This window comes from Mauremys reevesii, linkage group 4 (assembly GCF_016161935.1).
Source record: "Mauremys reevesii isolate NIE-2019 linkage group 4, ASM1616193v1, whole genome shotgun sequence".
Classification (NCBI taxonomy): domain Eukaryota; kingdom Metazoa; phylum Chordata; order Testudines; family Geoemydidae; genus Mauremys; species Mauremys reevesii.
The window spans coordinates 135,501,575-135,528,973 of NC_052626.1; the positions used below are offsets into that span (position 1 = coordinate 135,501,575).

Genomic DNA, 27,399 nt, shown 5'->3' on the forward strand with positions numbered 1-27,399 from the left:
CTAAATTGTCCAGTGATTTTTGGTTGTCCAACTTGAGATGCTTTAAAGGAGCCTGATTTTTTTTTCTGAGTGATGAGTGTCTGTAAATTATCATTGTGATCCTGGCTTCTCCCTTTTTTGGGAGGCATCACTTCATTCTACAGTTTCTGGAGCTTGGAACTGCCTCCTACTTCAATGTGAAGGTGCGTTTCTCTTCTGTTTGCGGCTTCCCTTTGCCTCACTCTGTGAGTCAGATACACACGAGGATTTAAATTGAGACCATGAGAACTTTGAGACAAGCCACCAGTTCAGTAAATTCCGAGACTGAGGACTAAACTTCGAGCGAGACACACGGGCCAAAGTCACTGCTGGCAAGAGAAGCTCCTTTAACTTCAGTGGCTTTGTGTCCACTTGTACCAGTGGTGAATGGTTCTGCGATTGCAGCTGGGTAATGTTCTTGCTGAAAGAACTGATAAAAGTGACAAGAGGGCGTCACATTGTATAAATTGTTATGAAATTGAAGCACTGTGAAAGACTTATGAAAGGAAATGGCTCAGTCCATTCCATCTCACACATGCGTTAGTCTAAAGCGTTTGTTATGCTTTCCCTTTCAGCCACGTGCATAAGCCCAGAAGTGGAGAATGGCAGAACAAATGGGGTACAGCCTACCTACAGACCCAGAGACATTGTTGTGTTTGAATGCGACCCTGGTTACACCTTGAGTGGCAGCCCAGAGACTCAATGCCAAGATGATGGTAGATGGGATCCTCCTGTCCCTGTCTGTGAAAGAAGTAAGTGTGACTAGGGCTTTGATGGTGGGTTATCTTTGATTCTGTTGTGATGAGCAAGATTTGGCAGGGCTGAGTGTGGAGGCCAAAAGGAATTTAGGATTAGTTTGAGATCTGAAAAAGAAAATGCAAACATCTCTGTAGTTATCCCAGTGTTTCCCTTGCTCCACTCCGTAGTATCTGGACTTTTCCACTCTCCAAAAAGATCCCTGAAGAACTGAGTCCTGGTCAGCTTTGCCCACTTAACCCCCCTCCCAAGATAAGGGAACTTATGGATCGCCCCTACCAACTAATAAATAGTCCTAAAGTGGCAGCATTTCCAATGTAAACACAAAATACACAGTGGAAATAACCCTTGGCCCCTTACTAAGGCGGCTGGGGAAATGTCTGAGGGTTACAAGAAGCACGACTGAGTCATTGTGTTTTATAGGTATTTGGGGGATATGAATGGTTGAAGGTCGGTAACTTTACCCTTGATGTGCATTTGCCTCACTGCTGTTGCGTTGGGGCACGACTCAACACAAGCATGTGGATCTTTTCCCTTCTGGAGATCAGCCTGTATGAGCTCTGCTTCAGTTAAGATTCTCTTCCCCCCCTGCAGTGCTGCAGTGTCCCGCTCCTCCAGCCATCGCCAACGGGAAGCCCAGCAGCCGGGACTTGGCAGTGTTCACCAGTGGAACGTCTGTAAATTACAGCTGTGAGCCCGGCTACTCCCTTACTGGGCAGGCATCTATTTATTGTACGGCATCTGGAACATGGAGCCCTCCCCCGCCTCGGTGTGAAGGTGCGTTTATGTTCTGTCACCTAGAACTAAGAGGAAGAAGCTCCTACCACAGGATTTAACTCAAAAGACAAGGTCACCAGTGCAACAAATTTAATAGCAGGGAATTTAAGCTCCATTTAATTAGAGACAGGGTGAAATAAATGCTTTTGAAAATAAATGTGCTGTATGCAAACTCTGCACTCCTATGTACACACACACACCATGTTAGTGAAATATTGAAAAGCTGCACTTGTCTGATACCCTGGGCACCCTTGACATAAATTAGAAACACCATCAACTAATCTCGGACTCCCCTCACACTCAAAGACAGACACGCTATCCCCATCCTTGCTACATGCTGTGTGAAGAGGAAAGTGTGTCCCCCAAAGGCTAACAGGCCAGTACTGTTTAAGACCAAGGTGCCAAACTGAGGGCCCCTCACAGGGAGCTCTCCCACCAGCTCTGCTCTCTCTCTCTCACTGAGAGGGAACCACCTGGGGCCTCTATTCACCATGAGAGGAGCAGTGTGGTACCTGTGGGATGTGGTATTAGGCAGGCTAGCACTAAAGCGTTTGCATGTTAGAGGTTAAAAGCAACACGATCAACTCTCCCCAGAAACTGGTAGGGAGCCAGTGCAGAGCACAGGTGCCAAGCACCCACTGAACAGCACCCCTTGCTGGTGCATTGTGACTCCTTCTGCACCTTTTCAATTTCAGAGGTTCTCTGCATCGCCCCAGAAATCCAGCATGGAAGAGAAGTAGCTGGACGTGGACCTGTCTATAGACCCAGGGACACGGTTAGGTTTGAATGTGATCCTGGCTACACCCTGATTGGCAGCCGTCAGATTCAGTGTCGAGATGACGGAACCTGGGATCCTCCTGTTCCAGCCTGCATACAGGGTCAGTGTGAATCAGGGTTGACTGCAGGGTAACTGAGATGATCAACATCTGGTTGGGTTGTGCCTGGAGGCTAAAAAATAAACTTCCTTTGAATCCTGGGGTCACTTTTCAGCTGTGAATGGGGAACATACAAATATCCACCCACCCCTGATCTCTAGACTGTGTTCATCACTGTGATAGCTGATCCCCTGCATCCTGCCCTGCCCTACTTAGAGACAGAGATCTGGCAATGGACTATCTCACTGAGTGTCCTGAAGGTGTGAATGGAAACACAAATCAGCAGAACTCTCCCCCAACTACTCCCTTTTGGGGGAGGCATCACTTCATTGTACAGCATCTGGAGCTTAGCGCAACCCCCACCCTCAATGTGAAGGTGTGTTTCTGTTCTGTTTGCTGCTTCCCTTTGCCTCACTCGCTGTGTCAGATACACATGATGATTTAAATGGAGATCATGAGAACTTTGAGACGAGCCACCATTTCAGCAAATTTCACAGCTGGGGACTAAATTTCTAGCAAGACACACAGGACAAAGTCACTGCTGGCAAGAGGAGCTCCTTTAACTTCAGTGGTATTGCAGCCACTTGTACCAGTGGTGAATGGTTCTGTGAGTGCAGCCGGGTAATGTTCATGCTGAAAGAACTGATACAGATGACAAGAGGACGTCAGAGTGTAGAAATAGTTATGAAATTGAAGTACAGCAAAAGACTTAGCAAAGGAAATGGCTCAGTCCATTCCATCCTACATGTGCATTAGCGTCTAAAGGGTTTGTTATGCTTTCCCTTTCAGTGACATGCATAAGCCCAGAAGTGGAGAATGGGAGAACAAATGGGGTACAGCCTGCCTACAGACCCAGAGACATCGTTGTGTTCGAATGCAACCCTGGTTACACCTTGAGCGGCAGCCCAGAGACTCAGTGCCAAGATGATGGTAGATGGGATCCTCCTGTCCCTATCTGTGAAAGAAGTAAGTGTGACTAAGGGTATGTCTACACTATGAAATTAGCTCAAATTTATAGAAGTCGATTTTTTAGAAATCGATTTTATACAGTCAATTGTGTGTGTCCCCACTTAAGACCATTAACTCGGCGGAGTGCATCTACAGTACCGAGGCTAACGTTGACTTTCAGAGCATTGCACTGTGGGTAGCTATTCCATAGTTCCCTCAGTCTCCACCGGCCATTGAAGTTATGGGTTGAGTTCCCAACGCCTGATGGGGCAAAAACTTTGTCGCGGGTGTTTCTGGGTACATGTCGTCAGCCCCCCACCACCTCCATGAAAGCAACAGAAGACAATCGTTTCATGCCTTTTTTCCGGGGACCTGTCCACCGGACCCACTCAGCCCGCTGCCTGCCTGGATGATCGGAACCCTAGGCAGGCAGTGGGCTGAGCGGGTTGGCGGACAGAGCCCCAGACCGGCAGCGGGCTGAGCAGCTCAGCCTGCTGCCGGTCTGGGGCTCCGTCCGCCGGCTCCTGACTGCCGGGGTCCTGCTCAGCTGGCAGACCTTGGTGAGGTCAATGAGGGGTGCCTGGACAGACATGGTTATCCTCCTCTTAGAGCACTGAATGGGAGTGACTCCAGGTCATTCTCTTCTTTAAGTTTCGTCTCATGGAGATTCAGCCCTGGCCCCTGCCTGGAATATCGTGTGAGCTGGAGGCTTCTCCCTCAGGCTGCTCTCCCAGCCGGCATTCCCACGCGGTCACACCTACCCCGGCCTGCCCCTTGCTCCCATGGCTCATGAAGCCTGGTCGGTGCTAAGGAGCAGTTCAACTCGTGGAATGACAAATCCAGAAGGAAGGATTGCACTCTATGGGCCACGTTAAGATTATTTCAGAGTCCTAGATAGCTTTAGTCCCTATAAAAGGCTTCATGAAAATTTTCCCCCGCCCCTAAGAAAAATGTTAATTTATCAGAGCAACTGAAAGGGTAAGGAACCCGGGACTATAACTGAGAGAGAGCTTCCATATTATTTAATTCATAACTGATATAATTCAAAGTAAAATTTCACAGTGTGGTCTGTTCTAAGACTAAAAATGCAGGAGGGGAGTCAGAAAAAGGAACAGTGATCTGTTTCCGCCCGGTTTCAAACCGGTGATGTTTTGTGTGTTAGGTGAATGTGATCACCACTACACTACGGGGCTACTCTTTTTTTGCCACAGACTTTGCTGAATGCACAGGAATGTTTTCTCTAGTTACAGAAGCTACCATGTCTATATCTAAGGGCTTCCTGCTCACAAAGCGGTCATGCCCCTGCCCAAGGATGACACAGCGACCTGGCTTGGGCAGGATTGCTAGCGAGGCATGATACTTTTGCCATTAAGCAACACAGCAATTCTTTCCTGGCCTCTGCCACTGTATGTCTCCATGCATTATGCTGTGCCCTATCTGTGCGGGAGGACTGCATGAGCTCGGAAAACATGTCATCGCAAGTGCGTTCTTTTCACCTTCTAATCTGCGATAACCTCAGGGATGGAGATGATAGGGGGAGCATAGAAACATTCTGGGGGGACTGCATGGTCACCTGTGCTGCTGAATTCGCCACGCTGGCCAAACAGGAAATGAAATTCAAAAGTTCCCAGGGCTTTTCCTGTGTACCTGGCTAGTGCATCTGAGTTCAAAGTGCTGTCTGGAGTGGTCACAATGGAGCACTCTGGGATAGCTCCTGGAGACCAATACCATCAAATTGCATCCACACTACCCCAAATTTGACCCAGCGATGTCGATTTCAGTGCTAATCCCTTGGTCAGGGAAGGAGTACAGAAATCGATTTTAAGAGCCCTTTAAGTTGAAAAAAACGGCTTCGTCATGTGGACGGGTGCAGGGTTAAATTGATATAACGCTCCTAAATTTTACCTAAACTCGCAGTGTAGACAAAGGCTAAGGCTTTGATGGTGGGTTATCTTTGATCCCATTGTGTTGAGTATGGGAGGCCATACTGGAAGGGCTGAGTATGGAGGCCAAAAGGACTGTGGGATTAGTTTGAGATCTGAAAAGGGAAATGCAACTATCTTTGTAGCTATCCCAGTGTTTCCCTTGCTCCTCTTCATAGTATCTGGGCTTTTCCACTCTCCAAATGATCCCTGCAGAACTGAGTCCCGATCAGCTTTGCCCACTTAACCCCCCTCCCAAGATAAATGAACTTATGGATGGCCCCTACCAACTAATAAATAGTCCCAAAGTGGCAGTATTTCCAATGTAAACACAAAATATACAGTGGAAAATAGCCCTTGGACCTTACTAAGGCATCTGGGAAAATGGCTGGGGGTTACAAGAAGTATGACTGAGTCATCGTGCTTTATAAGTATTTGGTAGAATGTGAATGGATGGAGGTCGGTAACATTACCCCCGATGTGCATTTACCTCCCTGCTGTTGCATTGGGCACGACTCAACACAAGCATGTGGATCTTTTCCCTTCTGGAGATCAGCCTGTATGAGCTCTGCTTCAGTTAAGATTCTCTTCCCCCCCTGCAGTGCTGCAGTGTCCCGCTCCTCCAGCCATCGCCAACGGGAAGCCCAGCGGCCGGGACTTGGCAGTGTTCACCACTGGAACGTCTGTAAATTACAGCTGTGAGCCCGGCTACTCCCTTACTGGGCAGGCATCTATTTATTGTTCGGCATCCGGAACGTGGAGACCTCCCCCGCCTCGATGTGAAGGTGCATTTATGTTCTGTTACCTAGAACTAGAGGAAGAAGCTCCTACCACAGGATTTAACTCAGAAGACAATGTCACCAGTGCCACAAATTAAATAGCAGGGAATTAACACTCCCTTTAAACAGAGACAGGGTGAAATAAATGTGCTATGTGCAAACTCCGCACTCCTAAGCGTACACACATCACCTTAAGGAAATATTAAAAAGCTGCACCTATCTGATACCCTGGGCACCCTTGAAATAAATTAGAACCACCAGCAACTAATCTCCATGCTCCCTTCACGCTCACGGACAGACACACTGTCCCCACCCTTGCTACATGCTAAATGAAGAAGAAAGTGTGTCCCCCAAAGGCCAACAGGCCAGTACTGTTTAAGAGCAAGACGCCAAACTGAGAGCCCCACACAGGGAGCTCTGCTTTCTCTGTCACTGAGAGGGAACCATCTGGGGCCTCTATTCTCCACAAGAGGAGCAGTATGGTACCCATGGGATGTGGTTTAAGGCAGGCTACCACTAAAGTGTTTGTAATTTAGGGGTTAAAAGCAACACCATCAACTCTCCCCAGCCAGTCCAGAGCACAGGTGCCACGCGCCCACTGAACAGCCCCTCTTGCCGGGCAGGCTGACGCCTTCTGCACCTTTTCAATTTCAGAGGTTCTCTGCATCGCCCCAGAAATCCAGCATGGAAGAAAAGTAGCTGGACGTGGACCTGTCTATCGACCCAGGGACACGGTTAGGTTTGAATGTGATCCTGGCTACACCCTGAATGGCAGTCGTCATATTCAGTGCCGAGATGAAGGAACCTGGGATCCTCCTGTTCCAGCCTGCATACGGGGTAAGTGTGAATCAAGTCTGTTTCCTGAGATGGAAGCCGAAGTCCGAGACCCTCTGCCTGGAGCTAAAGCCAAAGCCTGAGTCCCACCACCCGGGGCCGAAGCCCGAGGGTTTCAGCCCTGGGTGGCTGGGCTCATGTCACATCCCCCTACCTGGGGCTGAAGCTCTTGGGCTATGGCTCCCCCACCCGGGGCACTGGGGCTCATGCTTTGGCTTTGGTTCCCACGTCCTGGGGTCGTGTAGTAATTTTTGTTGTCAAAAGGGAGTCGTGGTGTAATGAAGTTTTAGAACCCCTGGGCTAGTGCAACAAGTTACATGGAAAAGGCTAAACATGGCTTGAGAGCTGCGTAGGGTGGAGCGATTTTATTTTTCTTCCTCTCCAGCCCTGTTTCAGCTAAAGTGTTTCTTTTTCAGAGGTTAGATGCCCAGTCCCACAAATCCAGAATGGAAGGAGAGTATCTGGTGACAGACATGTCTATTCGTATAAAGACAGTGTTACCTTTGAGTGCAATCCCGGTTACACCATGAAGGGTCACAGTCTGAGTCAGTGCCAAGCTGATGACACGTGGGATCCACCCTTGCCGGTCTGTGAGCCAGGCAAGTGTCAGAACTCTGATTTGTTTGTATTATGTATCTACAAAGGGGTTCCCCACTTTGTCTCAACTCTGAGCACTTAAACCACTAATCCAGGCTGGATCTGTTCTGCCTGCTGCTCACCTCAGATCAAGAGACTTGACAGATCGGTTTGAGGGGAGAGGTGGACAGTCCGAATAGATAGTAACAGACCTAGAAAATAAGAAATGAACCAGGTTGAGGGCAGTGCTGGCAGGGCTCTGAGAGCAGTGGGGATGCCAGGTGAGTAACTCTGTGCCTTCTGTTTGCTGCAATCCTTGTGCTTTCCCACAATGTGTTGGGGGTCAGGATTCCTCAAACTGCACCAGCTGTGAGAAGTGACCCAAGTTGGCAAGAGCCATGGGTCTGCCTTAGGGATATTTCTTATCTCTACTTAAAAGTGAAAGCAGAGCACTTTTATCTTCCTCTGCTCAGGATCCTCATTTCTGTCCCATCTTGAAATGGGAACTGGAAGTGATTTACAAGATGATATTCAATAACTTCTTGGTCCACCGCAGCTTTTGCAGGTAATTCTGCTTCCTCTGCTGAATTTCACAATTAACTTGAAATTTGTATCAATTATGAGCAGTTCTTCCAGTAACTACACATGCTTTTCACTCTTCCTTTGGAGGTGGAATGCGACCCGCTAGTTCCTGCATGTGGAATAATCATGGAACCTTTTTTTCTTTTTCTCCCTCACACAAGTCTTTCAGTCAAGCTCTTTTCTATAATGGGGTGGGGACGAGATTGTTACAAATGAGTTAAAGATTCATAAAAAGTTATAGGCAGTAAGTACTTGCAATGTAACACACTGAATATTGAGCCTAAATTGTCCAGAGACTTTGGTTGCCCAACTTGAGATGCTTTAAAGGAGCCTGATTTTTTTTTTCTGAGTGATGAGTGTCTGTAAATTACCATTGTAATCCTGGCTCCTCCCTTTTTGGGGAGGCATCACTTCAATGTACAGTGTCTGGAGATTGGAACTGCCTCCTCCCTCAATGTGAAGGTGAGTTTCAGTTCTGTTTGCGGCTTCCCTTTGCCTCACTCGGTGTGTCAGACACACACAAGGATTTAAAATGACACCATGAGAACTTTGAGACAAGCCACCAGTTCAGCAGATTCCACAGCTGGGGATTAAACTTCCATTGAAACACACGGGCCAAAGTCACTGCTGGCAAAAGAAGCTCCTTTAACTTCAGTGGCTTTGCGTCCACTCATACCACGAATTATGATTCGGCTAGTGCAGCTGGGTAATGTTCATGGTGAAGGAATTGACACAGGTGACAAGAGGACATCAGAGAGTAGAAATAGTTATGAAATTGAAGTACAGTAAAAGACTTATGAAAGGAAATGGCTCAGCCTATTCCATCCCACACGTGCGGTAGAGTCTAAAGGGTTTGTTATGCTTTCCCTTTCAGCCACGTGCATGAGCCCAGAAGTGGAGAATGGAAGGACAAATGGGGTACAGCCTGCCTACAGACCCAGAGACATCGTTGTGTTTGAATGCAACCCTGGTTACACCTTGAGCGGGAGCCCTGAGACTCAGTGCCAAGATGATGGTAGATGGGATCCTCCTGTCCCTGTCTGTGAAAGAAGTAAGTGTGACTAGGGCTTTGATGGTTGGGTTATCTTTGATCCCATTGTGATGAGCAAGATCTGGCAGGGCTGAGTTTAGAGGCTAAAAGGACTGTGGGATTAGTTTGAGATCTGAAAAGGGAAATGCAACTATCTTTGTGGCTATCCCAGTGTTTCCCATGCTCCTCTCCATAGTATATGGGCTTTTCCACTCTCGAAAAAGATCCCAAAAGAACTGAGTCCTGGTCAGCTTTGCCAACTTAACCCCGCTCCCAAGTTAAGGAAATTTATGGATGGTCCCTACCATACAAGAAATAGTCCGAAAGTGGCAGATTTTCCAATGTAAACACAAAATACACAGTGGAAATAGCCCTGGGCCCCTTACTAAGGTGGCTGGGAAAATGTCTCAGGTTTACAAGAAGCATGACTGAGTCATCATACTTTATAGGTATTTGGGGGGATGTGAATGGTTGAAGGTCGGTAACTTTACCCCTGATGTGCATTTGCCTCACTGCTGTTTTGTTGGGCATGACTCAACACAAGCATGTGGGTCTTTTCCCTTCTGAAGATCAGCCTGTATGAGCTCTACTTCAGTTAAGACTCTTTTCCCTCCCTGCAGTGCTGCGGTGTCCCTCTCCTCCAGCCATCACCAATGGGAAGCCCAGCGGCCAGGACTTGGCAGTGTTCACCAGTGGAACGTCTGTAAATTACAGCTGTGAGCCCGGCTACTCCCTTACTGGGCAGGCATCTGTTTATTGTACGGCATCCGGAACGTGGAGCCCTCCCCCTCCTCGGTGTGAAGGTGTGTTTATGTTCTGTCACCTAGAACTAAGAGGTGGAAGCTCCTACCACAGGATTTAACTCAAAAGACAAGGTCACCAGTGCAACAAATTTAATAGCAGGGAATTAACGCTCCGTTTAATTAGAGAGAGAGTGAAATAAATGCTTTTGAAAATAAATGTGCTGTATGCAAACTCTGCACTCCTATGCACACATACACACCACATTAGACTGAAACCCTGGGCACCCTTAACATAAATTAGAAACACTATCAACTAATCTCCACAGTCCCCTCACGCTCCCAGACAGACACGCTATCCCCACGCTTGCTACACGCTGTGTGAAGAGGAAAGTGTGTCCCACAAAGGCCAACAGGCCAGTACTATTTAAGACCAAGGCGCCAACCTGAGGGCCCCTCACAAGGAGCTCTCCTACCAGCCCTGCTCTCACTGTCACTGAGAGGGAACCACCTGGGGCCTCTTTTCACCACGAGAGGAGCAGTGTGGTACCTGTGGGATGTGGTATTAGGCAGGCTAGCACTAAAGTGTTTGCATTTTAGAGGTTAAAAGCAGCACCATCAACTCTTCCCAGAAACTGGTAGGGAGCCAGTGCAGAGCACAGGTGCCAAGCGCCCACTGAACAGCACCCCTTGCCAGTTCATGCTGACGCCTTCTGCACCTTTTCAATTTCAGAGGTTCTCTGCATCGCCCCAGAAATCCAGCATGGAAGAAAAGTTGCTGGACGTGGACCTGTCTATAGACCCAAGGACATGGTTAGGTTTGAATGTGATCCTGGCTACACCCTGAATGGCAGTCGTCATATTCAGTGCCAAGATGAAGGAACCTGGGATCCTCCTGTTCCAGTCTGCATACAGGGTAAGTGTGAATCTAGGTTGACCGCTGGGTAACTGAGATGATCAATATCTGGTAGGGTTGTGCCTGGAGGCTAAAAAATAAACATCCTTTGAATCCTGGGGTCACTTTTCAGCTGTGAATGGGGAACATACAAATATCCACCCACCCCCTAATCTCTTGCCTATGCTTGTCACTGTGATAGCTGATCTCCTGCCCTGCCCTCCTCACAGCCAGAGATCTGGCAATGGTCTGTCTCACTGAGCATCCTAAAGGTGCAAATGGAAACACTATACAGCAGAACTCTCCCCCTGACTACTCTCTTTTTGGGGAGGCATCACTTCATTGTACAGCATCTGGATCTTAGTGCAACCCCCACGCTCAATGTGAAGGTGCATTTCTGTTCTGTTTGCTGCTTCCCTTTGCCTCGCTTGGTATGTCAGACACACATGAGAATTTAAATTGAGACCACAAGAACTTTGAGACACACCACCATTTCAGCAAATTCCACGGCTAGCGACTAAACGTCCAGTGAGACACACGTGTACGGGGAGACTTTGGCAAACCAGTAAAGTGCCTAAAACCACTATGGCTTATTGTTAAAGGTGGGCTAGTCAGCAAGTTGTAAATAGGCCATTCAGCAATCTCAGCTTGACCAAGGCAGAAGGGGAGCGGGTTTTGGGTGCCACAGAAAGGGCAGCTTTTCCCCGCATCCTTCCTGATAAGAATTGTATTGAAGTTGCTGATACATTTTAGAAGAGCAGGATGTGCCCCAGGAATGTCTGTTGGGGTCTCAAGGCTGCAGACTCTGGAAAAACCTACACCTGGTTAATCAATAATCAGAAGGAACTTCCTGCTTGATCACTGAAATGCTTACTTAACAAGGTTTCTTTAAGAGACATGTCATTCTATTACTAACGTATAAATAAGGGGAAAAAGCTTGAGATAGTGGGACTCGTTGGGGGACTCTTCGGGACTGGTCTCTCCCGCTGGATGCGTCTCGTGTTCCCCACTGGCACACGGGCTGCCGCTGTGTCGCTCGAAAGCCACACTCAGTTTTGGTAATTATCAAGGGTTGGAGGTGTTTTACTAATCTTGTTGTGGACGTGTGCAAGTGCTTGAGACTAGTAAAGTTTAGCGTTAAGTGAAAGCACTCTTGTGTTGTCCTATTTCTGCCAGCCATCTATCGGTCGGACGGCCGTGTCTCCCCTGATTTATTTCCTGACACCTCCTCACACAGAGTAAAAGTTACCAAGAGCTTTGGATTGAAAGAACCCCGGGTAACACATGGGCCAAAGTCACTGCTGGCAAGAGGAGCTACTTTAACTTCAGTGGCATTGCATCCACTTGTATCAGTGGTGAATGGTTCTGCGAGTGCAGCTGGGTAATGTTCATGCTGAAAGAATTGACACAGGTGACAAGAGGATGTCAGAGTGTAGAAATAGTTATGAAATTGAAGTATAGTAAAAGACTTAGCAAAGGAAATGGCTCAGTCCATTCCATCCCACATGTGTGTTAGAGTCTAAAGGGTTTGTTATGCTTTCCCTTTCAGCCATGTGCATAAGCCCAGAAGTGGAGAATGGCAGAACAAATGGGGTACAGCCTCCCTACAGACCCAGAGACATCGTTGTGTTTGAATGCAACCCTGGTTACACCTTGAGCGGCAGCCCTGAGACTCAGTGCCAAGATGATGGTAGATGGGATCCTCCTGTCCCTGTCTGTGAAAGAAGTAAGTGTGACTAGGGCTTTGATGGTTGGGTTATCTTTGATCCCATTGTGATGAGTAAGATCGGGCAGGGCTGAGTATGGAGGCCAAAAGGACTGTGGGATTAGTCTGAGATCAGAAAAGGGAAATGCAACTATCTCTGTAGCTATCCCAGTGTTTCCCTTGCTCCACTCCATAGTATCTGGGCTTTTCCACTCTCCAAAAAGATTCCTGCAGAACTGAGTCCTGGTCAGCTTTGCCGACTTAACCCCCTACCCAAGTTAAGGAAACTTATGGATGGCCCCTATCAACCAAGAAATAGTCCGAAAGTGGCAGCATTTCCAATGTAAACACAAAATATACAGTGGAAATAGCCCTTGGCCCCTTACTAAGGCGGCTGGGAAAATGTCTGAGGGTTACAAGAAGCATGACTGAGTCATCGTGCTTTATAGGTATTTGGTGGGATGTGACTGGATGGAGGTCGGTAACTTTAGCCCCGATGTGCATTTGCCTCATTGCTGTTGCATTGGGCATGACTCAACACAAGCATGTGGATATTTTCCCTTCTGGAGATCAGCCTGTATGAGCTCTGCTTCAGTTAAGACTCTCTTCCCTCCCTGCAGTGCTGCAGTGTCCCTCTCCTCCAGCCATCGCCAACGGGAAGCCCAGCAGCCAGGACTTGGCAGTGTTCATCACTGGAACGTCTGTAAATTACAGCTGTGAGCCCGGCTACTCCCTTACTGGGCAGGCATCTATTTATTGTACGGCATCTGGAACATGGAGCCCTCCCCCTCCTCGGTGTGAAGGTGCGTTTATGTTCTGTTACCTAGAACTAAGAGGAAGAAGCTCCTACCACAGGATTTAACTCAGAAGACAAGGTCACCGGTGCAACAAATTTAATAGCAGGGAATTAAAGCTCTATTTAATTAGAGACAGGGTGAAATAAATGCTTTTGAAAATAAATGTGCTGTATGCAAACTCCACACTCCTAAGCGTACACACACCACGTTAATAAAATATTGAAAAGCTGCACCTGTCTGAAACCCTGGACACCCTTGTCATAAATGAGAAACACTATCCGCTAATCTCACACTCCCCTCACGCTCACAGACAGACACGCTATCCCCACCCTTGCTACACGCCGAGTGAAGAGGAAAGTGTGTTCCCCCCCCAAAGGCTAACAGGCCAGCACTGTTGAAGACCAAGGCGCCAACCTGAGAGCCCCTCACAAGGAGCTCTCCTGCCAGCCCTGCTCTCACTATCACTGAGAGGGAACCACCTGGGGCCTCTATTCTCCACGAGAGGAGCAGCATGGTACCCGTGGGATGTGGTTTTAGGCAGGCTAGCACTAAAGTGTTTGCAATTTAGGGGTTAAAAGCAGCACCATCAACTCTCCCCAGCCAGTCCGGAGCACAGGTGCCAAGCGCCTACTGAACAGCCCCACTTGCCGGGCAGGCTGACGCCTTCTGCACCTTTTCAATTTCAGAGGTTCTCTGCATCGCCCCAGAAATCCAGAATGGAAGAAAAGTAGCTAGACATGGACATGTCTATAGACCCAGGGACACGGTTAGGTTTGAATGTGATCCTGGCTACACCCTGAATGGCAGCCGTCAGATTCAGTGCCGAGATGAAGGAACCTGGGATCCTCCTGTTCCAGCCTGCATACGGGGTAAGTGTGAATCTAGGCTGACTGCTGGGTAACTGAGATGATCAACATCTGGTAGGGATGTGCCGGGAGGCTAAAAATTAAATTTCTTTTGAATCCTGGGGTCACTTTTCAGCTGTGAATGGGGAACATACAAATATCCGTCCACCCCCGATCTCTTGACTGTGCTCATCACTGTGATAGCTGATCCCCTGCATCCTGCCCTGCCCTCCTGACAGCCAGAGATCTGGCAATGGACTGTCTCACTGAGCGTCCTAAAGGTGTGAATGGACACACAACTCAGCAGATCTCGTTCCCTCTCAACAAATTCTATTTTGGATTCTTAAGGCAGTCAAGGGAGATTTCTCATAAAAGTAGCAGATTGGGAAAATCTGAGTTTGTGGGTGAAGGGTGAATCTAGGCAGGTGATATTTATCTTTTTTGGATGTGTTGCATCACTGGTGCAATGGAGGGTGTGACATAACTCATGCATCCTGGGCTTTCCCCCATCCTGCAGACCAGCCTATTTTAAGCTTTTCTTGAACAACATTCAGATTTTTACTGCAATATTCTTCTTCCCCTCTTCCCCCGTTAGCATTGCTGTGTCCCCCACCTCCAGTCATTGTCAATGGGAAGCACAGTGCCAAGCCATTGACAGCTTTCCCTAGTGGAACATACGTGAACTACAGCTGTGAACCTGGCTACGCCCTCCATGGAGAGGCTTCGATCTATTGTACCACATCTGGAACTTGGAGCCACCCTTCTCCTCTATGTGAAGGTGAATGGATTTTCAGTTGGCTTCTTCCCTTTGGCTGTAGGTGTGTCAGTCACCCAACAGGATTTAAAATGAGAGAAAGAATGTTCAGACACACCAGCTAATGTAACACAATTCACAGCTGGGAATAGATTCTCCCAGGGAGACACACAGGGCTATAATCACTGCCAGCACAAGAAGCTCAGTTGACTTCAGTGGAACTTGCGCACTGATGCCAGTGGAAATCACAGCTCCCTGAGCTCTGCCGGACAAGATTACAGTTGAAAGGATTTATAAAAGTGTCAGCAGGAAGATGGAATAGTGTAAAAATACTAATGAAGATGAAGTTAAAGGCTTTGCAAAAGAAATGACTCTATAGACAAACTCCCTCGCAGACTCTTAGGGCATGTCCACACGTAGATGTTGCAGTGGTTTAACTAATGGTGTGAACCCAGAAACCTGCTGTTCTTACAAATGCAAATATATCCTTATGGGACATTTGAATTTGAAAATGTAAACGAAGGAAGTGGCAGAGAGTGTATTCATCAGAACACTCTGAAAGCTCACAGGGTGCGACTCTGAGTGTGTACAAACTGCTAGATAGAATGAGAAGACAGTTCTCATGGTGGAGGCAGCGTGATGGGTGTTTTTTTATGTTCCCACGTCTGCCATTGGTGTGGTGTGCTCGTCCTATAGCCTCAGCTGCTAAATTACAGTAAGAGAGAACTTAAGTATCTTTAGTCAATGAGCTGTTGTGTCAAAGTTTGTGAAGGGCTTGGGTCCTTTGATAGATGATGCCGTATGTGGATATTAATTCCGTTTGGCATTGCTGCACCAATAGAGTCATATGCTTTAAGGCCAGAAGAAACTATTGTGATTCTTCAGACTTTCGCTGACGGTACTACTGAAAACTGGCACATTTTAGCATCCTGGGAGTATGGCAGCCCAAGGATGGATATTAGGACCAGAGGTAAACAGGGGAGGTGCATATGTTTTAGTTGATTAGGAAATAGAGGTTATTCTGCCAGCACTGAGTTTGGCCTAGTGTGTATGTTATTTGAGATTTAGTCTCCAGCTATGGATTTTTGTTGTAGTAGCACCGTTGTCTGAAGGTTCCCTTTCCCTCAGCTTTAATCCTAGTGTAACACCTAGAAGAATCTTTATAAAGTGGATCTGCAGTTGTTTCTTTGTAACACTGTTGTTTTATCTACCTGTGCCAGATGTGGTACATACCAATACAGTAGATATGTTTTTTTTCTCATGTGTGTTTTCTTTCTTGCTAGATGGCTGTGGTGTCCCAACGAGGTTAAGCTTTGCTGAGCTGAAGAGCGAATATAAAAATCAGTCTTACTTTCCTGTTGGGAAGACTATAAACTATACTTGCCGGCCTGGATACAGCAGACAGCCGCAGATGCCACCCACTATTAAATGCCTTCAAAATCGAATGTGGTCAGAAGCACTCAAGTTCTGTAAAAGTGAATATCTTCATGGATTTTGTTTCTGTCGTTCAATAAAGGTCTTAATGGCAATAATATTTTGCAGCGTGGATACAACTATTGTGCCTTTAAATAGTTAATAGTAACTAGTCAAGTTCTCTAGCTGTGGTTATTCTGGACCTTCTAAATGCCTTCTTTGTGGAGTGTGTTAAATAGGGACAGATCCCTGGCATAATTGTTGCATTGAAAGAGAGAAGCCTAATCTTTGCCTTGTTCTCTACCAGAGAAATCGTGTGGTCATCCAGGAGAGCCAGAGAATGGCAGAGTTATTATAACAGATATCCTCTTTGGGTCAACCGTCAACTTCACTTGTGAAGAAGGGTAAGTTTCAGACTGCCTGAGCTGACTACTTGTGCTTAGCTTGCAGCGGTGGAACACAAATGGATATCCTCGTATTCCCTTAACTCCTGAAAGCAGTTTACTCTTCCGTACTGCCTGAAGGTGCTGGCGGAGCACAGATGTCTCCCGTGAGTAGGATCCAAGTGACCAGGGCAAACCTTGGAATCTCTTGGATTTTACCCCTGCTTTGACAGGGGAACAGTTCTCCTGAATATTTGGAAAAGGCTGTTTTCCTGTACGGAGTTGGGTGGAAGGGTTTTCACTGACTAACTGCCCACCTGCCAGACTGATGAGGTGTCTCCAAGAGAAACCTGCTGGAGATACAGTGGCAGAAGAGGGGGTCACTTGCCCTCTCCATTTGAAGACTGGGACTGTGCTTCGGGGTCTGAGAAACAAAGGTCTGCAGCTGTAGTGCTGGCTTGTGCCCTTGTAGAGCGTGGGGGCGAAAGGGAAGTGCCTGTAACTGCAGAAAGTCCCATTTCACAGACGCTGCCTGTAACAACAGCTGGCTGCTGAACTCCAGAGCCAGCTCAGCTGAGGTTTGCTGTACAGTGTCTTTGTCTTCGGACCTCTCTGCTGGGGTGGGATGTTACTCTTGCATGGGTTACAACAGTCATGATTGACTTAGTTTATGAATCTCAAGCTATCCAGACCCCAGCTGGGTCTCCCTGGCCCACTCCCTCAAAAACTTATCCATCATGAGAAAAACAAAACCCCTCTCGATCAGGCATAATAATACCCCTCCTGCAGCAACCTGCCAGAAAGAGCTGGGAGAAAATGCTGTTACTAGTTTGCCTGTGGCTTGTGATTCCATGGTGGGGAATGATTATGCTGATGTGGTGAGGAGGACTTGACAGCACAGGAAGGACATTTGGATCCCCTGGCTCAAGGAATGCCAGCTCATTGGGCCTACATAGGATTCTGTTCCAGGATTTAATTCTACAGGGGGCTGGGGAGTTCCGAATTGGCAAGGAGCCTTTTCTCCTATGATCATCACTCAGGGTAGTTGGTGGTGTTGGTCCCCATCTGCTGTTGCTCGGGAGAAGAGCTTCCCAAATAACTGAGCTTCACAGGAGAACTCCTAACCAAAGGACTAGGTAACAACTGATAACCCCCTCTGCCTAACTCCAGGCACCGGTTGATTGGACAGCCTTACAGACGGTGTGAGATTTATGGCACGCGTGTTGCATGGACTGATGAAGTTCCCATTTGTGAGAGTAAGTAAATTACAAATGTCCATCCAGGTGCAGGTCACAGCTGTCCATCCATGTTGTTACATGTGCCCATTTGCTTGCCTCACAAATGTTAATTAAGAGGGAGGGAAGAATTATGATCTCCACTTTAGAGAGGGAGAAATAAGGCACAGAGAGATTAGTTATCCAGCGTGATATACTGATTTGGTCAGTGGCACAGCCAAAAATTTAAACCAGATCTCCAAGTCCCGAGCCAGTACATTAGCCACAAGAGCCTCTCAGGATTATAGGCATATGTGAGGGGGATTGTACAGAGGACACTCTTTGAGGAGAGAACACTTGTTGGGACCTACGCTGTGACCAGTGTATCTCCATCTCCTTGTCCCAGGGTCGTCCTCCAAATTTCCCACAACAATCTGTAGTTTCAAGTAGGAGTAATATAGGCTAGTGCAACAAGTGACATGGAAAATGCTGAAAGCCTAAAAAAGGTTTGAGAGCTACGTAGGCTGCAGACATTTGTTTCTTCCTCTCTGGCCCTGTTTCAGCTAAAGCGTTTCTTTTTCCAGAGGTTAGATGCCCAGCTCCACAGATCCGGAATGGAAGAAGAGTATCTGGTGACAGACGTGTCTATTTGTATAAAGACAGTGTTACCTTTGAGTGTGATCCCGGCTACACCATGAAGGGTCACAGTCTGAGTCAGTGCCAAACTGATGACATGTGGGATCCACCTTTGCCGGTCTGTGAGCCAGGCAAGTGTCAAAACTCTGATTTGTTCATATTATGCATCTAGAAACAGGTTTCCCTTCTGTCTGATCTGTGAGCACCTCCAACACTAACCCAGTCTGGATCTGTCCTGCCTGATGCTCATCTCAAATCAAGAGACTTTACAGACTGGTTTGATGGGAGAAGTGGATGGTCCCAATTGTTAGGAACACACCCAGAGAATAAGAAATGAACCAGGTTGGGGACAGGGCTCTGAGAGCAGTGGGGATGCCAGATGAGTAATTTTGTCCCTTCTGTTTTATTGCAATCCTTGTGCTTCCCCACAATGCATTTGGCGGTTATGATTCCTCAAACTGCACCAGCTGTGAGAAGTGACCCAAGTTGGCAAGAGCCATGGGTCTGCTGAGGGGAATTTCTGTAACTTAAAGGTGAAAGCAGAGCACTTTTATCTTCCTCTGCTCAGGATCTTCATGTCCCATCTTGAAATGGGAACTGGAAGTGATTTACAAGATGATATTCAATAACTTCTTGGTCCACCACAGCTTTTGCAGGTATTTCTGCTTCCGCAGCTGAATTTCACTATTTTTATCAATTATGAGCAGGCTTTCCAGTAACTACACTCACTTTTCACTCTTCCTTTGGAGGTGGATGATGACCCTCTAGTTTCCGCATGCTGAATAATTATGAACTAATTTTTGTTTTCCCCCCGACAGTGGTCTTGCAGTCAAGCTCTTTTCTATAATGGGGTGGGGCCGAGATTGTTACAAATGAGTAAAAGATTCAGAAAAGCAATAGGCCATTAGCTCTTGCAATGTAACACACTAAATAGTGAGCCTAAATTGTCCAGTGATTTTTTTGATTGTCCAACTTGAGATGCTTAAAGGAGGCTGATATTTTTTTCTGGGTTTTGGGTGTCTGTAAATTACTGTTCTGATCCTGACTACTCCCTTTTTGGGGAGGCATAATTTCATTGTTCAGCAACTGGAGCTTGGAGCAACCCCCACCCTCAGTGTGAAGGTGCGTTTCTGTTCAGTTGGCTGCTTCCCTTTGCCTCGCTCGGTGCATCAGACACACAAAAGGATTTAAATAGAACTTCGAGACAAGCCATCAATTCAGCAAATTTCACAGCTATGGACTAAACCTCCAGTCAAAAACACAGGCCAAAGTCACTGCTGGCAAGAGGAGCTCCTTTAACTACAGTAGCTTTGGTACAAGTGGATGCAGTGGTGAATGGTTCTGGGAGTGCAGCTCAGTAACGTTCACGCTGAAAGAATTGACACAGGTGACAAGAGGATGTCAGAGTGTAGAAATATTTATGAAAGTGAAGTAGAAGACTTGTCAAAGGAAATGGCTCAGTGGGTAAACTGCCCATTCCATCCCACACGTGTGTTAGAGTCTAAAGGGTTTGTTATGCTTTCCCTTTCAGTGACATGCGTAAGCCCAGAAGTGGAGAATGGAAGAACAAATGGGGTACAGCCTGCCTACAGACCCAGAGACCTCGTTGTGTTCGAATGTGACCCTGGTTACACCTTGAGTGGCAGCCCCGAGACTCAGTGCCAAGATGATGGTAGATGGGATCCTCCTGTCCCTGTCTGTGAAAGAAGTAAGTGTGACTAAGGCTTTGATGGTGGGTTATCTTTGATTCCATTGTGATTGTGATGGGTTGGATCACATAAAACCTCTTGGGAGCTGCCACCTGATGTGCCAAGACTACTTATGCCCCTGCTTTCCTGCCCTGTTAGCTTAGGACTTCAGTGCCCTGCCTGGTTTGAGCCAGACTTGCTAGCCTGCTGCAAACCCAGAGCCAGGTCTGAACCACGTCCCCTAGCAGCTGTAGGCTTGACTGAAAGCAGCTTACAGAAGTGTTCTTATTTTTAACACTCAGATGCCCAACTCCCAGTGGGGTCTAAACCCAAATAAATCCGTTTTACCCTGTATAAAGCTTATGCAGGGTAAACTCATAAATTGTTCACCCTCTCTAACACTGATAGAGAGAGATGTGCAGCTGTTGGCCCCACCCTCCCCCCGGTATTAATACATACTCTGGGTTAATTAGTAAGTAAAAAGTGATTTTATTAAATATAGAAAGTAGGATTTAAGTGGTTCCAAGTAGTAACAGACCAAACAAAGTGAATTACCCAGTAAAATAAAATAAAACACGCAAGTCTATGCCTAAGAAAACTGAATACAGATAAGATCTCACCAGTTCCAGTAAGCTTCCTTTTACAGACTAGTCTTGTGGTAGTCTGGGTCCAGCAATCACTCACACCGCCCTGTGGTGACTGTCCTTTGTTCCAGTTTCTTTCAGAGGTGGAGAGGCTCTCCCTCTTTAGCCGGCTGAAGACAAAATGGAGGGGGTCTCCATGGGCTTAAATAGACTTTCTCTTGTGGGTGAAGACCCCCTCCTATGCAAAGTCCAGCTCCAAGATGGAGTTCTGAAGTCACCTGGACAAGTCACATGTCCATGCATGACTCACAGTGTTTACAGGAAGAAGCCATTGCCCACATGATATCTTGAATGTCTCCAGGAAGACTTCTTATGGGGACTGGAGCATTCCAAGATGCATTGTTCCTTAAGTGCTTCTTGATTGGGCACTTAACTTTGCAAATTCCTTTCTCCAGGAACTGACCAAATGCTCTAAGATTATTTAGAAATCAAGCCAGTACACGGCCAATATTCATAACTTTGAATACAAAAATGATACATGCATACAAATAGGATTAATAGATTCAGTATATCATAACCTTCACATAGATATGTTACATGGCATATGTAGCACAGAACATATTCTAGTATGTCATATATATTCATAAGCCTATTTCCATAAAGCCTTATGGGGGCATCATCACAGTGAAGAGTAAGATCTGGCAGGGCTGAGCATGGAGGCCAAAAGGACTCTAGGATGAGTTTTGAGATCTGAAAGGGAATTGCAATTATCTGTATAGCTATCCCAGTGTTTCCCATGCTCCTCTCCATAGTATCTGGGTTTTTCCATGGTCCAAAAAGATCCCTGCAGAACTAAGTCCTGGCCAGATTTGCCAACTTAACTCCCCTCTCAAGATAAGGGACCCCAACTAAGCAACCAATAAATTATCCCAAAGTTGTAGCATTTCCATTGCAAACACAAAATATACAGTGGAAGTAGCTGTTGGAGCCTTACTAAGATGGTTGGGAACATGTCTGTGTATGTCAAGAAACACGACTGACTCATCACGCTATATAGGTATTTGGGGGGATGTGAATGAGGTGGAGGGATTGGAGGTAGGTAGCTTTACCCCTGGTGTGCATTAGCCTCACTGCTGTTGTGTTGGGCACAACTCAAAACAAGCCTGTGGATCTTTTCCCTCCTATAAATTAGCCTGCATGAGCTCTGGTTCAGTTAAGACTCTCTTCCCTCCCTGTAGTGCTGCGGTGTCCCTCTCCTCCAGCCATCACCAACGGGAAGCCCAGCAGCCGGGACTTGGCAGTGTTCACCACTGGAACGTCTGTAAATTACAGCTGTGAGCCCGGCTATTCCCTTACTGGGCAGGCATCTATTTATTGTACGGCATCCGGAACTTGGAGCCCTCCCCCCCCTCAGTGTGAAGGTGTGTTTATGTTCTGTTACCTAGAACTAAGAGGAAGAAGCTCCTACCACAGGATTTAACATGAAAGACAAGCTCACCAGTGCAGCACAATTAATAGCAGGGAATTAAAGCTGCATTTAATTAGACACATGGTGAAATAAATGCTTTTGAAAATAAAGGCACTGTATCCACACTCTGCATTCCTACATGCGTGTGCACAGATAAACACCCACAAGGAAAATATTTTTAAAAGTGTCTGTCTGAAACCCTAGGCACACTTGACATGAATTACAAAAACTAGAAATGAATATCCACGCTCCCCTCACACACACAGGCAGACAGAGAGATCTTTGCCTCCAATCTCTTCCCTTGCTAGACGATGAGCGAACAGGAAAGATTTGTGTGTGTGTCCTAAAGGCAAACAGGCCTGTACTGTTTAACACCAAGTGCAAGGAGTAGGTACCAAATTGAGGGTCCCTCACAGGGAGCTCTCCCACCAGCCCTGCTCTCTGTCACTGAGAAGTATCCATCTGGGGCTTCTATTCACCACGAGAAGAGCAGTATGGTACCCGTGGGATGTGGTATTAGGCAGGCTAGCACTAAAGCGTTTGCATGTTAGAGGTTAAAAGCAACACCATCAACTCTCCCCAGAAAATGGTAGGCAGCCAGTGCAGAGCACAGGTACGAAGTGCCCGTTGAATAGCACTGCTTGCCGGGCAGGCTGACGCCTTCTGCACCTTTTCAATTTCAGAGGTTCTCTGCATCACCCCAGAAATCCAGCATGGAAGAAAAGTTGCTGAACATGGACCTGTCTATAGACCCAGGGACACGGTTAGGTTTAAATGTGATCCTGGCTACACTCTGAATGGCAGCCGTCAGATTCAGTGCCGAGATGACAGAACCTGGGATCTTCCTGTTCCAGCCTGCATACAGGGTAAGTGTGAATCAGGGTTGACTGCAGAGCAACTGAGATGATCAACATCTGGTAGGGTTGTGCTTGAAGGCTAAAAAATAAACTTCCTTTGAATCCTGGGGTCACTTTTCAGCTGTGAATGGGGAAAATACAAATATCCACTTACCCCCTGATCTCTTGACTGTGCTCGTCACTGTGATAACTGATCCCCTGCATCCTGCCCTGCCCTCCTGACAGACAGAGATCTGGCAATGGTCTGTCTCACTGAGCGTCCCAAAGGTGTGAATGGAAACACAAATCAACAAAACTCATCTTCCTCTCAACAAATTCTATTTTTGATTCTTAAGGGAGTCAAGGGAGATTCGTAGGAACAGAAAAGTAGCAGATTGGGAAAATCTGAGTGTGTGGGTGAAGGGTGAATCTAGGCAGGTGATATTTAATCTTTTTTGGATGTGTTGCATCACTGGTGCAATGGAGGGTGTGACATAACTCATGCATCCTGGGCTTTCCCCCATCCTGCAGACCAGCCTATTTTAACTCTTCTTGAACAGGATTCAGATTTTCACTGAAATATTCTTCTTCCGCTCTCCCCCGTTAGAGTTGCCGTGTCCCGCACCTCCGGTCATTGTCAAAGGGAAACACAATGCCAAGCCATTGGCAGCTTTCCCCAGTGGAACATATGTGAACTACAGCTGTGAACCTGGCTACGTCCTCCGTGGAGAGGCTTCGATCTATTGTACCACATCTGGAACTTGGAGCCACTCTTCTCCTCTATGTGAAGGTGAATGGATTTTCAGTTGGCTTCTTCCCTTTGGCTCTAGGTGTGTCAGTCACCCAACAGGATTTAAAATGAGAGAAAGAGAATGTTCAGACACACCAGCTAATATAACACAATTCACAGCTGGGAATAAATTCTCCCAGGGAGACACACAGGGCTATAATCACTGCCGGCACAAGAAGCTCAGTTGACTTCAGTGGAACTTGCGCACTGATGCCAGTGGAGAGCACGGCTCTCTGAGCACTGCCGGACAAGATTACAGTTGAAAGGATTTATAAAAGTGTTAGCAGAAAGATGGAATAGTGTAGAAATACTAATGAAAATGAAGCTAAAGGTATCTGGGGGGTGTAAATGCGATGGAAGGGAAGGTAGGTAGTAAACTTTACCCCTGATGTGTGTTTGCCTCACTGCTGTAAGGCACGACTGAAAATGAGTATGTGGATCTCATATTCAATCTGCGATCCACTATAACCCCTGAATTCTTTTCAGCAGTACTATGACTTAGCCAGTTACTCCACATTTTGTAGTTGTGTATTTGATATTTCCTTTTAAAGTGAAGTACTTTGCAATTGTCTTTCTTGACTCTCATCTTGTTTCAGACCAATTCTCAAGTTTGTCAAGGTCATTTTAAATTCTAATCCTGTCCTCCAAAATGCTTGCACACCTCCCAAGTTGGTGTCATCTGCACATTTTATATGCATACTCTCCATTCTATTATCCCACTCATTAATAAAAATATTGATTAGTACCAGACCCAGCACACTGACCCCTACAGGACGCCACTAGATACGCCCTCCCAGTTTGACAGCAAACCATTGATAACTACTCTTTGAGTACGGTCTTTCAACCAGTTTTGCACCCACCTTATAGTAAATTAATCTAGACCACATTTCCATGGTTTTCTTATTCAAAATGTCATATAGCAGTGGTTCTCAACCAGGGGTCTGGGGCCCCTGAAGGGGCCTCAAACAGGTTTCAGGAGGTTCACCAAGCAGGACCAGTGCTAGACTCACTAGGGCCCAGGACAGAAAGCTGAAGCCCCACTGCATGGGGCTGAAGCTTGGGGCCCTGAGCCCCGCCACTGGGAGCTGAAGTCAAAGCCTGAACAACTTAGCTTTGTCGGGGGTCCCTGTGACATGGAGCCCTGGGCAGTTGTCCTGCTTTCTACCTAACGCCGGCCCTGGCTTTTATATGCAGAAAACCAGTTGTTGTGGCACAGGTGGGCCATGGAGTTTTTATAGTATGTTTTGGGGGAGCCTCAAAAAGAAAAAGATTGAGAATCCCTGTCATATAGGACGGTGTGAAAAGCTTTTCTAAAATCAAGATATATCACGTTTACTTCTTCCCACCTATATACTAGGCCAGTAACCCTGTTAAAGAAGGAAATTAGGTTGGTTGGTATGATTTGTTCTTGGCAAATCCATGAGGGCTAGTCTTTATAATCCTGTTATTCTCCAGGTAGTTATATATTGTTTAATATTTCAGTATCTTTTCCAGATATCGAAGTTAGGCTGATTGGTATATAATTCCCAGGGTCCTTTTTGTTCCCCCTTTTAAAGACAGGTACTGTGTTTGCCCTTCTTCCACACCTCTATGACCTCACCCATCCTTCATGACTTCTTGACTATAGTTACTAATATTTCTGAGAGTGCTTCTGCTAGTTCCTTAATTATTCTAGTATTAATTTCATCAAGCCCCGCTGACTTGAATGCATGAAACTTATCCAAATGTTATTTCTCCTGTTCTTTCCCTGTTTTGGCTTGTCTTCCTTCCTTCTTCTTGTTAATATTCAGTATCTGGTCACCATTAACCTTTCAGTGAAGACTGAAGCAAAATAGGCATTAAATACCTGAACCTTCTTGATGTCATCAATTAGTTCTCTTTCCCCAGTATCTAGATGACCTACAATTTCCGTTGTCTTTCTCCTTGCTCCTAATGTATTTAAAGAACCTCTTCTTAGTCCCTTTTATGTCCCTTGCTATGTGTAATGCATTTTGTTCCTTAGCCTTTCTGATTTTGACCTGTCATGCTTGCGCTGTTCTACAAAACATTAACAGAAATGACTTAATGGGTTTTTTCCTGCAAAGCAACTAAAAATAAAATGGCAGTTGCCTGCCTTGAAGAGCTTGACATCTTTCTCCTGCTTCAACGCAGTACTGAGCTAGGCATAAAAACTAATGACTGAAACAGACTATGAATTGAAATCCTGGTAAAACTCCCACTGACTTCATTGGGCCAGGATTTTGCCCTGTATCTCTTCATTCCTCCAGCGACAAGGCAGCAAATTACACCTTGGTACAGTAATAGGATTACATGTTGGTTCTTGTCACTTTTATAAGTGAATATAACTACACCCAGAGCCGTCCCTTGGGTACGGCGAATCAGGGTGACTGGTCCTGGCCCCATACTTTGGTGGGCCCCGCAGGCTGGTGCGATTGGCCCTCCACAGTCAGTCCCACCCCTCTAGGGATGGCCCTGACTACACCTTCAAAAAAACTGCAATCTCATCTTCTGCAACTTACTTTCCTCCTCTTCTTGAAATATTGTTTTTGCTGACCTTTATTTCAGAGATCAGATGTGCATTCCCAGAAGTTCAAGGTGGGAAGAAGGCAGTAGTGGGAACTACATATCGATTTGGAACTAATGTTACTCTGGAATGTGACAATGGTTATGTGTTGGAAGGCAGCAGTCTGATACAGTGCCAACATGCAGGGGCGGCTCTAGGATTTTGGCCGCCCCAAGCAGGCTGGCGCACCGCAGGGGGCGCACTGCCAGTCGCCGGTCCCGCGGCTCCAGGGGACCTCTTGCAGACGTGCCTGCGGAGGGTCCACCAGAGCCGCGGGACCAGCGAACTCTCCGCAGTCATGCCTGTGGGAGGTTCGCTGGTCTCGCGGCTCCGGTGGACCTCCCGCAGGCATGACTGTGGAAGGTCCGCCGGACCCGTCTGCCGCCCTGCCGGCAAAATGCCGCCCCACACGCGCGCTTGGCGCTCTGGGGTCTGGAGCCGGCCCTGCAACATGACTTTACCTGGGATCCTCCTGTGCCAGTCTGTAGACCCAGTATGTATAGAATAAATGGGAAAAATTCATGCTCATGAGTTAAGTCTTTGCTGTGATGAGACTGTAGCAAGCTTAACAGTAGATGGTGAATATCTGATTTTTATTCCCTGTGTTAGGTTTCCACCTAGTGGTCAAATGAAAATAGAGGTTGAAATGAGATTTGCCCTTTGCAGAATCTGCAACACAAATCCCTGTCTATTCTGAGGCCTGCCTTACACAGAGATTTCCAACACTAGACAGGTCTTTTTTAAAACCTGATTTAGTTAAACCAGTGCACGTTTGTGTGCAGACAAGGTAAAATGTTTCTTTGGCTGCATAGACAGTACCTATCTAGGATAGAAAAGAGATTGTATGTAAGGTTTTCAAATTTTTATTTGAACAAAGTTACACTGGTACCCAAAATGAACTCAGTGTGTATATGTCTCCTGAATATATCTGCATCAGTTGTTTCATGACATGTACAATGAAAGGACTAATACCTGGTCTCCCCACACAGTT

The 27,399-nt window shown here is 46.7% G+C and overlaps 1 protein-coding gene across 2 annotated transcripts in view; it reads left to right on the forward strand.

The window, feature by feature from the left end:
* The window catches only part of LOC120403910 (complement receptor type 1-like), a 55,304-nt gene that overhangs the window by 21,820 nt on the left and 6,085 nt on the right, over nucleotides 1-27,399 (forward strand). Inside the window, exons 16-37 of one of the 2 annotated variants that reach the window (XM_039535860.1) lie at nucleotides 594-770; nucleotides 1,369-1,551; nucleotides 2,247-2,429; nucleotides 3,216-3,392; nucleotides 5,899-6,081; nucleotides 6,730-6,912; nucleotides 7,326-7,508; nucleotides 8,942-9,118; nucleotides 9,718-9,900; nucleotides 10,571-10,753; nucleotides 12,282-12,458; nucleotides 13,058-13,240; nucleotides 13,921-14,103; nucleotides 14,675-14,857; nucleotides 16,117-16,308; nucleotides 16,554-16,650; nucleotides 17,800-17,885; nucleotides 18,428-18,610; nucleotides 20,011-20,187; nucleotides 21,990-22,172; nucleotides 22,903-23,085; nucleotides 23,663-23,845. In XM_039535860.1, the coding sequence (XP_039391794.1) occupies nucleotides 594-770; nucleotides 1,369-1,551; nucleotides 2,247-2,429; nucleotides 3,216-3,392; nucleotides 5,899-6,081; nucleotides 6,730-6,912; nucleotides 7,326-7,508; nucleotides 8,942-9,118; nucleotides 9,718-9,900; nucleotides 10,571-10,753; nucleotides 12,282-12,458; nucleotides 13,058-13,240; nucleotides 13,921-14,103; nucleotides 14,675-14,857; nucleotides 16,117-16,308; nucleotides 16,554-16,650; nucleotides 17,800-17,885; nucleotides 18,428-18,610; nucleotides 20,011-20,187; nucleotides 21,990-22,172; nucleotides 22,903-23,085; nucleotides 23,663-23,845 (3,822 nt within the window). The remainder of the gene's footprint in view (nucleotides 1-593; nucleotides 771-1,368; nucleotides 1,552-2,246; nucleotides 2,430-3,215; nucleotides 3,393-5,898; nucleotides 6,082-6,729; nucleotides 6,913-7,325; nucleotides 7,509-8,941; nucleotides 9,119-9,717; nucleotides 9,901-10,570; nucleotides 10,754-12,281; nucleotides 12,459-13,057; nucleotides 13,241-13,920; nucleotides 14,104-14,674; nucleotides 14,858-16,116; nucleotides 16,309-16,553; nucleotides 16,651-17,799; nucleotides 17,886-18,427; nucleotides 18,611-20,010; nucleotides 20,188-21,989; nucleotides 22,173-22,902; nucleotides 23,086-23,662; nucleotides 23,846-27,399) is intronic. The other variant, XM_039535861.1, reaches the window with a different exon arrangement.